General features: G+C 39.2%; 1 protein-coding gene across 1 annotated transcript; it reads left to right on the forward strand.

The window, feature by feature from the left end:
* The first annotated feature begins 236 nt into the window (after window positions 1–236).
* On the forward strand, window positions 237–7,449 carry LOC139148729 (prelamin-A/C-like). Its single transcript, XM_070720201.1, has 9 exons — window positions 237–336; window positions 1,541–1,725; window positions 2,060–2,342; window positions 2,580–2,765; window positions 4,037–4,162; window positions 4,487–4,701; window positions 5,337–5,524; window positions 6,419–6,497; window positions 7,057–7,449. Exons 1-9 carry the CDS (start codon window positions 313–315, stop codon window positions 7,172–7,174), a joined length of 1,404 nt encoding a protein of 467 aa, XP_070576302.1. The 5' UTR covers window positions 237–312; the 3' UTR covers window positions 7,175–7,449.
* Window positions 7,450–18,559: the final 11,110 nt, after the last annotated feature.

An 18,559-nucleotide genomic window follows, 5' to 3' on the forward strand; every position in this document is an offset into this window, starting at 1 on the left:
AGCACGGCGTGTTTCAAGGAGGCGAAAACTTGGTCAGCACTGCAAGCGGTACCATCAACAAAGATAGCGGCGATGCTGAACACTAGGCGTACGTACATGAGCAGATTCGGCTCATCGGGCATAACACCCGGTGATGGCCGTGTTGTCAGCTATGCGTGGTCGTCCTCGTCCGGTGGCGGTGGCGGCGGCGGCGGTGATGGTGGTGGCGGCGGCGGCGGCGGTGGCGGTGGTGGTCTGACACGCCAGCAGGAGCGAGCCGAGCTTCACAGCCTACATGAGAAATTTGCTGCATATTTGCAAAAGGTTCGCACGATGAAACTTCAAGCTGGCCAACAGGTGAGAATTATTGGAAATTTTTTTGAGAATCCCGCACTAACGTTAGAGTAAAATAACCAATTTTTGCGTTGCATACACTCAGAAATTGGGAAGGTGACGCGTTCAATGGTTTAAAAATACAGACAGAAACTTTTACGCGCCCAAATTCTGTATGAACTGGATTGTTTCCATGTAATGTGAATGCCAATTCAAGAAATCAAAGTAAATACCTCATTTCCACATCCATATTCTACCCTAAAATGTGACATTCTGCAAGCATGTATGGATCATAAACATTTCACAAGATTTGTAAACAACGATTTGTAGGCAGAAGAACATGTGCGGTAAAGACCTATTCTAGTACACTTTCGTGAAAACCTCCAACGACCAATTCGCTAAGGAACACAAAACAAAGACTGTGATTACTTCGGCCTAGCAACTATATCATTATATCATGAATATCTGATGATTTACATGTAATGCAGTATAAGTAAAAGAGTTTTAGTTCCCAGCTCTGAACGTGGAGGGATGGTCTGCGAAGTTGGACAGTACACTATATACCTCGTTTTTGTTTGGCTTTCCGTTTACTTTCGCTTGCAACGTGTGTGACCCGAAGAATATCAATCATGCTGGTAGAATTGGTCGCTCGTCAGAAAGAAAAACAAGAGATAAATTTAGGAATGGGTACATAGGTTCGTTGTTCGGAGATTGTTGAGTTGCTCTGTGGCTAGTAACCGGTGGATTGACGGTCTGTAAGGTGGATGGTATGTCGGCCTATGGACGCACTGCAAGGTTAGATGGAATGTATTAGGCTTATTAGGCGGTGAGGCGATGGTTGACTGAACAGCTGGCTGAAAGTGTGAACGAGCAGAGACAAACAGACAATATAGCTACGATGGCCCATGCAAGTTTCGCTGATTACATGTCACGGTGGAGGCAGTTCTGTATGATTGCATATGCTCACCTTCTTTGAGTTTCACTCATTGAGATTTTTATGAGTTGCCATCGTGAAGTTCAATTTAGATTTAATAACGAATAATTAACATGCAAAGTGGTATTTAGAGTATACTTATTCAAAATAATGTACATACACCTGTAAAGCGTTGTTTAATATTCAATTTTATTCTTATTGAACTTTAACTTTGAATAAGTTGGCAGAATTAAATGTGCGAACACTGAAGTACACGAGCTGATGTTGTAATAAGAGCTTAATTTTTTCCTGCAGACGGAATCTGCCTCTCTCCTGGCCGCCATGACAAATTTAGAGAAGGAGATTGGGGTCATCAAGGACATGTACGAAAGAGAACTGGAAAGGCTGAGAAGAGAGTTGCAGGCCGGTGTTGCCGATAGAGAGAGATACATGGTGTCTGCACAGAACAGTTCTGCGGCCTTGTCTGATCTTCAAGGCAGGTAAGGGACTATGCCCTGACTGAAACCAACTGATTTGACATTTAAGATACGGATGGCAACAGTGTTGGCACAGGACCTGTAAAGTGAAGGAATCGACCTTTGATATTTTGACCAGTATATTTTTATGGTTATTGTGCAGTCACTTGTTTCGCCTGGCATTGAACAAAGAAAGGGTGCCTGCCTAGCCTTACTGTCCACTGCAAAACTATCTTAAACCGATAGCTTAATGCGTTCACATTGAACCAATTTGCAAGTTGAACTTCTCCTCGGGTTGACGTTGGTAAACAAAACCGCCGGGAGAGATACTCTCAATTCTTTGAATTTCGCCAACTAGGTCCGAAGGGGCAGAGAGCCGATGCAAGTCCCTGCAGGAAGAATTGAGCTCCTTTCAGAAGATGTCAGCAGCGAGGGAGTCAGAGATGAGCCAAATGGCTGCGCAGTTCAAGGACATTAGCCAGCGATTTTCAGCTCTTCAGGGAGAGTACGATCGCCTGCTCAAGGAATACAACGCATTGAAATCAGTCTACGATGGGGAGAAGGTGGACATTGCGACCTTGAAGGAAACGATTGCAGCTCTGCGTAAGCAACTTGACTTCCAGAATAAAGTACATGCCGAGGTATCAACAGTTTTTCCTATATATTATGTACCCCAAGATTGACGAAAGTAAAGTTTTGTGTTTTGTAGTTTTAGCTGTGCATGTACCTTGGACAGGAATGAGCGCCCTAGCCCAGAGCACACATCACCACGCTCAACAAATCAAACAGACAACATAACCTGTAACACCTTGTTGCTTGCCTCTACAGATAAAATGTCAGATTTCTAAACATGTCTCGTCAATTTGCCATTTTTCTAGGAAATTGCCGAACTGAAGAGTCGCCTTCAGGCCGAGTCTCAGCAGCTTGTACAGTTTGAAGCGAGGGCGAGACAACAGCCTAACATGACGGACAACGCGCCCCAAATATTGGCGAAGTTCCGAGAGACAGCAGAAGCCGAACTGCGTCAGTACAAAGCCGAATCTGAGTCAAGATACTCACAAAATGTAAGTAAAGTTGGCTAGTATGTACGACAGTTTATGCATAATTTCTCTGATTATATGGAATGATATGTGCCAACATTAGCCAGCGTTTGATAAAGATACACCTTTCAAAATTTCATCAGCTAAACTTAATTCGTACGCGATTTTACGGCTCCTTTAACGTGATTGTTACACCCACAAGGATTGCCATGGTTCGTTCCGACCACGAGGTTTCAAGTTCCCTATTGAACTCAGTGCTCGATTATTCCTCCAGAAAATAACTAGAGTCCATTCATAATTTCCTCAAAATCACCTTTTTAGCCAAATTATAACGCCAGCCAGCTAAACGTTCTTTTTCAGCTATCATGTCCTTTGCGTATCAAATGTTATCTTCCTCGGGAGTTTATTCATTATAGTCCCTCGCGGGACAGTAATGTGTCTTACACCATAATTCCTACATTGCCTTTGGTCGTCGAACGCCTTGAGTATTCTAATGCCGAAAGTTGAAGATATAGGTTTGGGAACAACATGTGTTCGTTCAAGATACATTTAGGACCTTTGCCACACGAGTAGAATTGAAATATTTTTCGCCTTGTTTTAACCCCAGTTCTCGGTGCACTTAAACATCAAGTGCGGCGAAATGACGAAAATGACGAAGAAAATGACGAGGATATTTTCTGAAACTTCTACATGCAAACCAATGGCATTGGCTGGCGCTGCTCTACTCACGGGTAGTTAACGTTTTGCACGGCAGTTCGAGTGAGCGAAAAGGTCAATTTGTAAACGTTGATTGCAGTCTTTTACTGCCGCGACTGTTGGGCACAGTTAACTTGACTAGGTGTATTAGTCCAATTCTGTTCTGGTATATTCCACCAGTGAGTCTGGTTTCCTTTGACTCAAGGTAGGATGTGCCTCGGAAGTGAAAGACAATTTTTTGCTTAGTCTTTCCTTATGGAATCTGTCAACCATTCTCTTTCAAAATCAAGAATAAAAATCGGGGGCACCGTGCAAATTTTGGTACTAGAGAAACAAATAACCGATAATTTACCAATATTTAAAATTCAAAATGGCCGCCATCCCTATGTTAACTCTACGGAGGAAAATAAAATTTTCGAATTTCGAAAAAACTAAGCCGGTAAAAAGTTTTCTTACACCAAGAGCTTTAAAATGAACCCATACAAGTGGTATATCAGAAAAGAATTGTAAAAGTTTAAGTCCCAATATCTGTCTCCGAGGCTTGTTACCGTAAATGTACACAGAAGGCGTTCTCACTCACTTCTATTTTCTCTGTACAGCTGTATGAATTACAAGTCCAGATTGATCAGTATTCGGGGGGCCAGAAAAAGGCAATGGAAGAGATAAGCATACTGACTGGTTACATCGATGATTACAAGAGACAGATTTCTTCCTTGCAAGCTAAGGTGAGACTTTATTGGTTTTTTTAAATTTCCGTATGACGCTCTGCATGTTACTGCAGACTAGCGATCTAAATAAAGTAGACTGTATCAGTCCGAAATTCTTTTTCATTCCCTAAGGTTGAACTATCTATCTATCAACCTATCTACCTGTCTATATCTATCTATCTATCTATCTATCTATCTATCTATCTATCTATCTATCTATCTATCTATCTATCTATCTATCTTTACACACATACAAACATATATGAGTATATATGAGTATATATATATATATATATATATATATATATATATATATATATATATATTCTGTATTTTCATCAGATTGGTAGTCTTGAGTCTGAGAACAGCGCCCTCGCCCTGAATGTCCAGCAGGAGCGTGAGAGATCTTCGGCACACATCAGAGCATTGGAAGGCAAAGTTGGAGAGCTTCAACAGACGCTGATTATCAAACTCAAAGAAATAGGAAATGGATTGGATCAGCCCCTATTGTCCGAAATTGAGGCGTTAAAGGCACTGATTGCCAATGAAGACGCCAAGTATGTTAGATTTCCCTTGAATTTTTATACATGATATTTTGTAGCCAAGAGATAGGTTGTGGGAATAGCGAGTTAAACCTTATTCTCAACGTTGTATTCACGCTTATTTTTGCCCTCGCTTTGTCCACTGCTGCCAGTGGGTGATCACGACTATATACTGAGAGAAAATATTTATTAACTCTTTGAGCGCTGTAACTTTTCCCTCCAAACTTTTAGTACAACATTTTACCAAATTTTATGAATTTTTATGTGATTATTTTGATAATTTTGGACCAAATGGACATCACATTTTCTTGGCTACAGTTCAAAATTTTGGCAAAAATCTGAAAAAAATGGACTGAGGTATATTCAGTAAAGATGGCAAAAATTTACTTTAGCGTTTGCAACTTTGCCCCGTAGCAAATCTGATCAAACCAACTAACAGACCATCAAATCTGCATAGAGTGTCCACCATGAAGAAATGTGTTGAAATTTTCACGAAGCCTCGAGATACCATTGCTGGAAATTAACACAATTCCCACTGATTTTCTTCTATTCTAATCGATACCCGTTCATTATTTTACGGTACAACAAGATCTGAACAAAAGGAAGACAAAGGGCTAATATTTCTGTCTTGGTATCAATTTCTTCACCAGACTGCAAAGTATGATGACGTCATACCAAAGTGCTTCCGGAACAGCGTCGCTTGGCACAGGAGGTTCATCAGGCATGGGAGGTTCATCAGGCATGGGTGGTTCATCTGGCAGTTACCTCTCCACCATGAAGTCGACGTCAGTCGTACCTGGCGCAAGCAGATCTTTGGTCGCCTATACTGGCGCTAGAGGTAAATTTACGAGGGAATCATCTGTTTCATACAATTTAATTTCTGCAGGAACAACGCGCAATCGCCAAAAGGCTTACAGAGTTTCACGGTTATGAAATATAGTTTTGGTCTGTATGCCTCCCGATATGGAAAGGGGGTACTCGGCTGTACTGTGATTATTGTACTGGTACGCATTCGATACTTCAAACTACAGAGCTGCACAAATGTTACAGTATTTCTGTAAATGGGGTGGGGAGGGGGTTGTATCAAAAGTCTACCTTTTTGGCCTAATTTTGATCTCAAAACTCAATGTTTTCATCAAAATGATGAGGTAAAAGTTGTCAGTGTTGGGTCACATATCGTACTACAGTAAAACAGCAGGGATCAGAAGTTAAAATTTTATTAACATTGCCTCGGTCACAATCAACGTTAAGTCGAAAAGATTGCCGGAGGGGAAGGGCGTCAAAGCCGTGGTAAATATGTGTCTACATTCGAATGGTAGCGCCCCAGTTCCCAAGGCAAACTCTGACTCATAATCAATGCTCCATTGATTCAGTATCTAGGACGTTCAAAGGGGAAACAATAATAAGCTTGAACCTCACTATACACAGCGAAATTTTGCTAAATTGTTGACCCAGCCAATTTGAATACCTGCCCCTGTGTATCTCTTTGTTCATTTTAAAAATTAGAGACTCAAAAAAAAATGGAGTGTCCTTGTTTAAATACATAATTTTAAACTTAAAATAAGTCGCTTTTGTATGGCATGTCGATATCTAAGAATGTCTAATAAGTTGTCACTTGAATATTTCCCATATGACTACGATTGAAAGTTGCCTCTTTTTGTTCCCCTTTTCTCTCTCTTGTCTTTCCCTAACATCTTCCGTACTTTCCTAAATGCCTAACGCATTAATTTAGCGAGTGGTGGACAAGGCTTCGGTATCGGTGGCGGCGGCGGTATCGGTGGCGCGATGGCTGGTTCAAGTTCAGCAAGCAGGTGAGCACATATGTACATCCAACTCGATTTCTGCTGTCATTATTCCTAGTCGGTTCAAACAAGGAAATCATAATTCGAACAGTGATCATGGCGACTGGTGAAAAGGTATAATACATACATACATACATACATACATACATACATACATACATACATACATACATACATACATACATACATACATACATACATACATACATACAGACAGCCAGACATACAACATACATACATACATACATACATACATACATACATACATACATACATACATACATACATACATACATACATACATACATACATACATACATACATACATACATACATACATACATACATACATACATACAGACACAGACAGACAGACACACAGACACACAGACAGAGGTATATATAGGTATAGAAACCGTCCAATGGTCAGAATATGGATTCTCCACCAAGTAAATAAAGGCCGAGGGGCGAGAAAATAAAAATAACTCACTGGTGCAGTAATAGACGAGTCGTATTTACGAAGAACGCAGCACTTCCTCACCAATCACTCTACGTTTCTTTTGTACAGGTTTTTCTCCAGTTCAAGTGGCAACCCTAGCCATCTACATTCGGGTTACATGCGATATCTGCCGAAGATTAATGGCACTTTGTCTCAGAGACGCTCATACCAATACTTCGGGGTTTAGTTTGCCTGCTGTTAAGTGAACACGCGTTGGTATTGCCGCTTTTTTATTCATGTTTGTTTGCATTTATTTTGATGATGTATCACGTGTTTGAAGACTCATTTGCTGTTGTATTTCCAGAACTCAGTGTCAAGTATGACATGAATGCCCTGGCTGGTCATTTTTGTATCGGCGCGGCCTTAAGTCATGGTGTTGAATGAGAAAACACCATTATTCTCACAATTCAAGTATGACGTTCGTTTATTATTCTAAATACAGATGAAAATTTGAAATCTAAATTTCATCACGCTATTTGATCTTCACTTTTATATATATATATATATATATATATATATATATATTATATATATATATATATATATATATTACACAAAATGTATACAATGTGCCCTCCCGGTTATCACCATAATGGCTTTATGGCAACCTCTGAACTTGGGCACAGAGTGTACGGTTACACATTGTTACCACATATATATATATATACATTCCAAAAATTAATAATCACCTGTGAAACTGGCTTCATTAACAATCATGATTATCCTGTTAAATAACATAATTTGTGACTATTTTGATCCATACAGCAAATATAGAAGTGTTCGCAAATGCTTGTTGTTTATTTCCTAATCGCTTATCCACCCAGATGCCTAACAGTATACAGCCATTTAACATAGTTCCGTCTTTGAACTCTTGTAAAGTTTCATCATAAGATTTAGCTAGATGACGCAATACGATTAACTTCAAAATGTACGGAAGTCTATTTACATTACCCTGTTCCGTCCTAAACTGCTTTCTTTGAGAAAAACAAAGAAAAACACTTTCTGGAAAACTATTAATGAGGAATTTGATGGCCCTTCAATAGTAATTCTTGAGTAAACTAAATGTAACGAGAACTAGTTTTTGAACCTGTAAATAAATATCAACGGCTTTAAATGAATCCTATTTTGTATTTGCATCTTTAGTTTAATCTTTCCTGTCCTAGAAACGACCTCTTTACAGCTAGAAATGGTCTTACCGTCGCTTACACGAAACAAATTTGATTGTGTGTGAGTAAATTTGCCAGTTACTTTCACCTCTTCAAGACAAATGAGTCTCGTTCATTCTCGCTTGGCAGCTCAATCTGTCCGAATCTGTCAAGTCTCGAGATCAATTATCTTCTTGGCCAATTAGATCTCATACTAGTGCATGCAAGAGTACTCACGTTCTAGAGATATATAGAAAAAATCGTTCGTCAGTGTGTATAATTCAACGAGCGTCGACGCACACCTTTCACGGTCGAAACAAACTTGTTAGGACTTCCGTCCGGGAAAAGTTTTCAGTGCCCCGAGGGAAATATGAAATGAAGTTTTTGTCCTCCTATACATGTTTCACTCGTGTAATCATGTTCGAAATGCAGAAGCAGTTCATAATCATGTGTACTATCGTTTTCATCACACTCTTTTCATAGCTGTAGCAATGGATAAGACAAACAGTTATCATGATAGTAGTCCAAGAGGCGGACATATATGGCAACGAGATGAGCGCGCTCTCTCTCTCTCTCTCTCTCTCTCTCTCTCTCTCTCTCTCTCTCTCTCTCTCTCTCTCTCTCGTCATTTTTCGTACGTCATTATTATCGAAAAAGGAATTTGACCTCCTTTAAAGCTAATCGCAGACCCAGCTATGTCTTAGCTAATTCACCACTTCACTTTTGCCTCGAAGCCTCCAGCTGTCCAATTTAAAACGCAACGTCAGGCTCTTGTTCCATCGCTATGATTGCTACTTACGTGAACAACGAAATGTACAGAAACTCGGCAGTTGTAATCAACAAATATACTTGTGAACTCAGAGCACAGAGAACCCTGGTAGAAATCCCCGTTATTCTGTGCTCCCTACACCCCCCCCCCCCCCTCCGCAAAAAAACCCGCTGCAGTAATGCTTATTTCTGTGCTACAGAGCAGCGGAAAAGTGTATTTCAGAATCCATTAAAACACATGTATTCGAAACAAGAATCAAAAGGGTCCCTTGTGTTGCGATAACATGGAAGTGAAATAACCTTAACCGAAAGGAGAAAGACAGGAAATGTTGGGAAAACACAATGTCAATACATTTGTCTCAAACGTTTCTGTTACTTTCCCGTAACGAAGATGAAGGACCAGAAAGTACTCCAAGTGCACTGTCAAAATAATATTACCAGGCAAAAGCCCAAGACAATAAAAAGTGTTGAACGGTCGCAGATAAAACTCGCCCTTGATGTCGCTGATTAAGTAAGTTATTCGAGTTGTGGCGCCTCATGAAAAAAAGTGATAATCTATTCACCTAATGTTGTCAACGTGCAAGCAGTAAAGATCGAGACCAGGTCACCGAGATTCTCTCGTACAGCAATCAGCTTATGTGACACTAAAAGTGGGATTCCAAAGCTCTCATAAATGTACCGCTGGCCAGACACCACTCTACCTTAAACTCTTATCCAGCATGCAGATGAGTTAAGTTTGCAGCCATATATGCATCGCTATTATATTTAATGTGGAATGCGCCTTTGGGACAGACATTCGCGCTCTCAAATGTTTACACTTCTCTCTGATCTACCACTTGTGGGAGTTAACATTAAAGCTGTAATTGGAGTAAGAACAATTTTCACCGCTTCAGTTTTTCGAAAATCAAAAAAATTATTTTTCCCTATAGAGTTGAACACGGTGATAGCCGTCATTTTCAATTTGAATAATCGGTAAATGTCAGGTGTTTCTCTAGTACCAGAATTTGCACGGTGACCCCTGATTGTTTTTGATTTAGTAAGAGATTGGTTGAAAGTTTCCGTATGGCAAATTTGTGCAAAAGTTTAATCTTTCACTTTCGAGGTGCATACTAGCTTAACCCAAGTGACGGTATTGCATGCTGATGTCGTCCTGACATTTTATCAGGGACAAATGTTTCACCTTACGACTCATGTCCCTTTATCCCTTTAACCCTTTGAGCGCCAAAGTCAATTTTTGTCACCCTTATTAAGTATACCTAAGTCAATTTTTGTCATATTTTTGCCCAAATTTTGATAAAAAACTGTGGCTCATGAAATGTTGTGTTCATTCTGTCCAAAATTATCAGAAAAATTACAGAAAAGTTCGTAAAATTGGTAAAATGTTGCACTAAAATTTTGGTGGGAAAAAATACAGCACTCATTGTGGATGTGGTGGCCAGTCGAGAACTACAAATCTATGATCACAATAGCAGTTGTCAACATGAGTTGTCAATTCTGCTTATCCTGTCAATCAGACGTGAATCGGACACTCCCTGGCGTACCAACTGCAACTCTATGATGTGTGTGGTGATTTTCTGCATTTTTTACGTTGACAGTTTGGCGGTACAGATCAGAGGGCGACAAACACTCTTTAACTCATTTTGAGTTTCGCTTATAGACGTTGTAGAGGGCAATTCCAAATGGAAGTTCAATCGGTTGGTCCACATTTTGATCATTTATTGACTTTCTTCCAACAGTGAGTCACATTTTCCATAGCTGACCTCAAACTTAAGGCCACATTTGTTTGCTTGTTGGCGACCATAACAACAACAATGATCGGGATTGCTGTAGATGGACTGCCTTGTGTAGTGCGCACCAAATATGGTACTTGTCTAATTATGTCAGGAAAGCATATACAGCACAACTGTATCGTTCACGTCTTCTCCAAACATCACAGTGTCTTTCTGACGAAAGATTGATAGTATTGGCGCATATTCCTGGCAGTAAATTGAAGTTTGCGTGAGATAGAGCAACAAAGAATTTTCGAACAAAAGTTGAGTGAAACAGAAGTGAAAACTGTATGCTAATGTATGCAAATCATCCGATTTCGCGGCTTCTCTTTTTCTGCCGTTTTCGAAATTTAAAACTCATTTAAGTCCACTACCACACTGGCTGGATCACAATTTATGTTCTTTAAATACTATCAAAAGGGCAATTTCGTTTGTCTGTAAAGTTCTTACATTTTGAATAAGAATCATTTCAAGTTTGTACATCATGATTTTAATCACTTTGTGAATTTAGGTCTTTCAACCCCTGCCATTTCAGAATGAGAATAGATAATGAGATAGCGGATTGCAAATGTTAATGAGAAGGGTGTCACGCTTTAAAGGTCACTAGTAAAGCAGAGAAGAATAGTACTGAACTATGACATATAGTTTATTCAATTGCTTAGTGTTTGTACAAAGGAAATAAGGTCCTGGCAGACGTATATTTAAAAATGAAAAGTATAGTCTATTAGTTTCAGTCCTAAAGAATCCTTTAGAAATTATTCCAGCTTTCTTTAAGCCATTATTCAAAACTCTAGGTACGTACTAATCGTGATCGCTGGTCGGTACTGTCGTTATTGGGCAGGCAAGAGCCCTGAACACCAGAGCGGTGCCTTTGTGTTCGTGAAGTTTTCGCTGGCTGGTTACGAGCAATCATCTGCGTAAGCTGTCCTGTTGATGTAATAGAAAATTTGAAATGTCTTAAAGGTTTAACCGTTGTTTCGTGAACCTGAAAAAAGTCTATATCGGGTAATCCTGTTCGGGGTATACTATTTAAGTGGAATGTGTCAACAGGAATTAACGGATTCCAAACTTTCCAGTATTTTCTCCTCGCTCTGTGCAGTACAATTGTGACTATGCCATGGATAAGACACACGGTTCTTTCATGGCTGTCAAACAATCACATACTGCCAACAGATCTCTCTCTCTCTCTCTCTCTCTCTCTCTCTCTCTCTCTCTCTCTCTCCTCTCTCTCTCTCTCTCTCTCTCTCTCTCTCTCTCTCTCTCTCTCTCAGTCACATCATTTTTCATATGTCGTTGTTTAAGAAAAAAGGAATTAACACGATTGGAACTAATTGAGATAATTGAATGGTGAAGTAATGTCGATTTCATCTACAAAAACGATCTCATCTGCTAGTCTTTTTACGTTACACACTTGTTTTTATGAGTAATTTGCAATATTGCAACTTTCAGTTACACGGCATCAAACAGTTTTGAGAAATTTGAAAAATATGAAAATCCAATTAATCCAAATTAGTTCCAATCGTGTTAATTTGACCCCCTTGTAAGCTAGTCGCTGCTATGTCTAAGATAATTTAATCAAGCATTTTTGTCTCAAAGCCTCTATCCAATTTAATTCCAGAATAGATTTTTGAAATCCACATTTCGCAGTTTAAGAACAATAATGCAACGAAGGGGTCTTGGTCCATCGCTATGATTGCTACTTGCATGAACAACGAAATGTACAGAAACTCGGCAGTTGTTATCCACAAACATGCCAGTGATTTCAGAGCAACGTGGAACCCTGGTAAAAATCCCCGACATTCGTGCTCCCCCTACAAAAAAACTTTGCTGTAATGCTTATTTCTGTGTTACTGAGCGGACAAGTGTATATTTCAGAATCCATTAGCGCACATGTATTCGAAACAAGAATCAAAAGGGTCCCACAAACATCAAAATATTGAAGTCTTTCATGGTTTAAGGTAGTATGCGCCTCGAAAGTGAAAGTTAGACGTAAACTTTTGCTCAAACTTTCCTAAATACAACTTCAACCATTCTCTTACTGAATCAACAATAAAAACCAGGGGCACCGTGCAAAGTTTGAAACTAGCGAAACAAAATGCCCAACATTTTGTGATATTTGAAATTTAAAATGGTCCCCTCCCTGTGTTAAATGTATGGGTAAAATAACATTTTGGATTTTGGAAAAACTAAGACGGTGACAGTTTTTCTTTCTCCAAAAGCTTTAAAATGAGCCCCCACAAGTGGTAGATCAATAAAGAATTGTAGAAATTTGAGAGTCCGAATATCTGACCCCAATGCGCATTCTACCCTAAGCCAAGCTCAAGTAAGCAGTGGGACCCTGCTATGTTCGAATCAACTAAAATAGTTATGGGCAGCAATCTGACCTGTGGCCCATAGTCACCTCAAAGTCTACGAATGTTCAATTTAATTTCCCGATAGAAAACAACGCTTAGTATTCACATTGGTGACAAAGAACCATGCCTTGTCGATTAGTTTTTGGTCCATCAATAGGATTGCTACTAACTTGGGTTAAATCTCAAATTTAAAGAAACTTGGCAACTGTTTTTAACAAATATACAAGTGAACAAGGAGCATCATGAATAACCAGAATACATCCCACAGGCTCCCTCCCTTGAGCTCCTCCTCCAATGAGACACATATGAAACAGTTTTCTTTATTTCACTACTACAGGGGCAACGGTCACATATGTAGTTCTATTGATGCAATTGTATGACCTTTAATGTGGCAACAACATGGGAGTCATATACTCTCACCCAAAAGGTCAATGAAAGACTGTCACCAGTAATTTGGGAAAAACACACTGTCGGTTCTCTTTCATTCACGTTACGTTTCATAATATACAAGACTAGGGACCAGAGAGTACTTAGGTTGGTTTTAAGAAGATGAACCGAGCACAGAAAGAGTTGAAGAGGCGGAGAATTTTCATAACAGTGGCCCAAAATATAGGTGTTGAGACCAGTCTATCATGAATTAGCCTCCACTTCGGATGGCCCACGGGATAGGTTAGTAGATGACATTTGTCTCTATTAGCATGTCTTGTGTCTGTTATCCGCTTGAGTGATTTATCAGAGGTAAGGCAACGACACACAGAGGTGAGGAATCGTTCATGCATGTTCTATTCATCGGAAGAGCAATTGTGTTAATTCCGGCATAGCAACCAGCTGTATACAAAACTTAACTGACTGGCATCCAATGGACTCTGAACAGGGTATCATAATCAGCAGTCTTTCCCATAAAACAGTGTTGCTGTTTTACTGGCAGAAAACCCACCTACGTCTTAGGTATCATCAAGGAATTTTTAAACAAAATAGACATTATATCATTCAGTTTGTATTAGGGATATTAAAAATTTACACGTATAACTCGTGTTTACTTTTCCTGCCATCGCTTTCAGATATGAATTTACGCTCGTCTTTACAATAAGATTTAAATGATATATGGAACATTTCAATCAATCTTTAATCAATAAAGTATGACTAGGTATATTCACGCTCTGTTCTGTACACTCATTTTAGGCATTATCTTCGACAATCTTTTAGCCTATAGATACTCAGTGTTTCATGGACACAAATAGAGCTGGTGTTGCTGTTCGCGTTTCCATCTGGATTTGCTTCACGTACACACTGTCCTTTGACTCAGTTACTGACGCATCAAGCAAAGAAACAATACTGCTGAACTGTGACTCACAGACCTATTACTTTTGTTTGTTTGTGTCCATACAGGAGTTACACCGCGCCAGTCAACGTTTTTCGCTTTCCTGACACGAGTGTCATACATTATCGGCTTAAGTCTTGCAAAGGCTTCGTAAATCCTTTAAAATTTTAATTTTTTTCAAGCTATTATTCATAAAAAGAAGGTCACAGAGGAAGCATTTCTTAGCATTTGTAAGTTGTCACTTTTTTAGCTTTCCAAAACTTGGGTTCTCATAAATTTTGAGAGTCCACCATTTTGTTGATATCATCCATTTCTCCGGTAAACAAAGCCAATCATTTAGAATCTTTTGAATATTTAAAGTAACCTGCGAAGTACATAGGGCTATATTTGAGATTCCATTCTCAGTACTTCACCAACTTCATATGTAAAGCATTTATTGGCGAGACTGTAGCATGATATACCAAACTGTAGGAAGCACATCTATGGTGTTTGTTTGCTGTCATCGTTACAACAGACTTGTTTTCACTTGTCAATCCTCACGCCTTGATGACCTGTCAAGTTAGCATGAGGTGCTGCTCGTCAGAACAAGGCGTCCAAGACAATGTTCGTGGTGTTTTCGTTCGGTGATAACTTATACGATATCAATCATTCGGGTGAAGCTCGTATGTCCCTGTGGTGTAACAGATAACCCCAAGAGTCCAAAAGGTTAACCAATTTTTCCATGAAAATTAAAATTTGTCCTAAAGGTATGTCTTTATTTAATTATCGTAGGAAGATTGTAACTGTAAAAGATATGTGTCTAAACTGAAGTAAAGACAGTTAGCGCCTTGAAAGACTTAAACTTTTGCTCAGACTTTCCTGAATGAAACTTTCAAGCATTCTCTCACCAAATCAACAATAAAAATTGGGGGTCACCGTGCAAAGTTTGGAACTAGCTACACAAATTACCCAACAATGTGTGATATTTGGAAATCAAAATGGTCGCCATTCCTGTGGTAACTCTATGGGCGAATTAAAGTTTTGGTTTTGGCAAAACTAAGCCCGTGAAAGGTTTTTTTTCTCCAAGAGCTTTGAAATGAGCCCCCACAAGCGATAGATCAGAAAAGAATTGACAGCCCGACTATCGGTCCCCGAGGCGCGTTCTACCTTAAATCAAAGTTTGCAGTGTCATTTTCGTCATTGATGCTAAAACGCGTTTCGCTGTGTCAATGGATAAGGTGCGATTTCTTTCATTGTTGTCGAAGAGGAATATGCATCTTTCTCTCTCTCTCTCTCTCTCTCTCTCTCTCTCTCTCTCTCTCTCCAAAAGGATTTTCTTTCAGATTTTGCAAGGCTTTTACAGGAAACCTTGCTTGACCCCGGTGAAGGAGGACGCCACAACAAGGTATGTCCAAGCCAACCAAAATAAAAGTGCTTACCTCAGTTTACCATGTTGCCTCAAAATAAACAGGTGTGATCTTTCCTTACAACAATGTTTTTTATTTACATTTCGTAGTTAAAGAACTTTACCGTATCGGTCGGTTAAAGTTTCACCGCTAGCCTTGCTATTAACTTATACATTTTAAATAAACATACAGAAACCTGGCAACAGTCATGAATAAATATATTTGTGAACCCATTACGCCTGACAATACATGTCTACGGCTCCCATCTCGATCTCTGTCACAACTTTCCCACCTTCAACAAGACAAAGAAACCGCTATTTTTTTATTTCAGATCAGTTCAGCAACGGATGATTGTGTACAGATTTATTAATGTAAAGGCATTCAAAACAAGAAAATGCTCCGTACTGTTGCAATTATATGACAGTCTGAAAAGTTTGAGAAACCACGCCCTCAATTCTCTTTCAGTCGTCTTCTGTTCGATATAAAAGGTTGGTGAGAAGATGAACCCGGCCACCGAAAGAGCCATAATTTTCATAACAGTGGCCAAAAAATGAAGAGCGTTGAGATGAAGCTCTCGTAAACTGAGCCGCCACAGGTGACTCAAACTATAATAGCATGGTGACATTTGCAGCTGCCTATACGTGACTGGTGTCTGTCACTGCATTGGTGTTCACGCAGCGTAAACAAAAGTAAAAGTGTTGAGATGAGGCTCTGGTACAATGAGCCAACACAGTTGAATTACACTGTAATTAACGAAATGACATTTGTCCCTGCCAACGATGCTTGGCGTCTTACACTACAATGAAGCAGCCATATAAACAGAAATGGCAAACGGTTCATGCAAGTTGCATTCATGGTACGCGGAGTGTGACGAACTTCCTGCGGGGCACACATTTTATGTGAGTTGAACATACAAAACTTAAACAAGCATGATGGAATTGAAAAACACTGACAACAGAGCAATACGACCACTGCTGGCCGAAGATCATTTTAACTTATGTACTTTCCCAGCCCGCGGGATGAGTTGATGTCGCATACAGGCCCGTATTATCTTCACCATATCAACTTACTTTGATTATTTTTTTGCAATTAAATTTTTACATTGACAACTTGAAGGTACGTAAGAAGGGGTGTCCAACACCCGCTCATAATATATTTTGAGTTTAGCTGACTCATGTACGTTTTGCTGAGTAATTCAAAGGTTTTGAAATCACTTTGCTTTGTCATTCAAATGTTTAGAAAACTACTTTAATACAGCGTTTACAGCTACCTATACTTTGGTCTGTATATACTTTAAGACAATTTTTAGTAATTGAATTTAACTATAATCCGATTGACCAGGTAAAAACTGAATCAGCGAAACCCAAAATATTTGAGTGGAAATTGCTTACAGATCTTGAATCGGAGACTATGAAAGTTACGTTTGCATTACCTCTTTCATAGCCATTGGCCAATTGTCTCTTTTCTAACGATTACGGTAGAATGCTCCTCGGTGACATATATTTGGACTCTCAAACTTTTCCAATTATTTTCCGTTCTATCACTTGTGGGGGCTCATTTTGAAGCTCTTCGAGAAAGAACAACTTTCATATTCTTGGTTTTTTGGTTAAGCGAAAATTCTATTTTTCTCCATAAAGTTAACACAGGGATGGCGGCCATTTTGAATTTCAAATATCGGTAAATCTAGGGTAATTTTTTTCTCTAGTAGTAAAATTTGCGAGCTGACCCTCCGATTTTTATTCTTGATTTTGAAAGAGAATGGTTGAAAGATTCCCCGAGGAAAGTTTCACCAAAACATGAAGTCTCTCACTTTCGAGTCGCATACAACCTACACTGACTAGCCTATAACTTACTTTATACTCTGTCCTAAAATAACTTCTGTACATACGTTTGTATTCCTTGTTGACGATCATATCTTTTTTGTTCTTTAAGCGGGTCCCGGAAGGCAGACTGTTCCCCAGTGCTTTGTGACTACATGTAATACCTTTACCGTCCTTATATGTGATCACCGGTCAGTCAGCATGACCTGTTTACCTATTGATGCAGTATAAGCCTGGGGCCCTGCATCTAAGAGCGACTCTTTGTGTTTAAAATGTTTCTTTTCATGTTAGTCACGCGTTCGCTCAGTGGTTACGAATAATCTTGTTCCGAAAATGTCATCCTATTAGTGAAATAGTCCACGGAGGGCGTTTTGAATGAATCTTTCATTTTATTGAGATGTATATACTGTACACTCGAACTATGTCCCAGTGGTGGCGTTCAAGTTCGAGCCGTTACCCGGATTTTTCGTGTACATATCTCTGATTCACTTTTCAATAAACCACTCTCGATAGCGGATCACAGATGAACTGCAAGAGAATGAGTGTATGGCACTTGGAGAGTACCACGTAAAGCGATCACTTTAATATTTGGTTTAGTTTTAATTGTCTTTTCTGTGTTTGTTTTGAAAAAAAACAGCTGTTAATCGCCCTGCATACCATTACAAAATTATTCGTTTCGCTGACATTCCTGACTATATTTGATAAAGTGTAGACTGTAGGTTTAATATAGTAGGGGGATACAATAAAATTCTTAGAATTCATGTCTACTTTCCACAAATTATCTTTCTTATATATGAAGTAGGTTATTGAGTATTACAGTCTGGGACCTCAGCAAATTTCAAGTCGCCATTGTTAAAATTTTAGAAGGTCCGTATTTATGTTTTGATTGAAATCAAAATTTTCTCTCTAAGTGAAAAACGACCAATTCGGAACTTTGCACAATGAGGAACGTGCTCATTATCATTGCGATTTGATTTCTAATGCTTTGAATTCGTTCATTGGCAAAACCA

This window comes from Ptychodera flava, chromosome 13 (assembly GCF_041260155.1).
Source record: "Ptychodera flava strain L36383 chromosome 13, AS_Pfla_20210202, whole genome shotgun sequence".
NCBI classification, from domain to species: domain Eukaryota; kingdom Metazoa; phylum Hemichordata; class Enteropneusta; family Ptychoderidae; genus Ptychodera; species Ptychodera flava.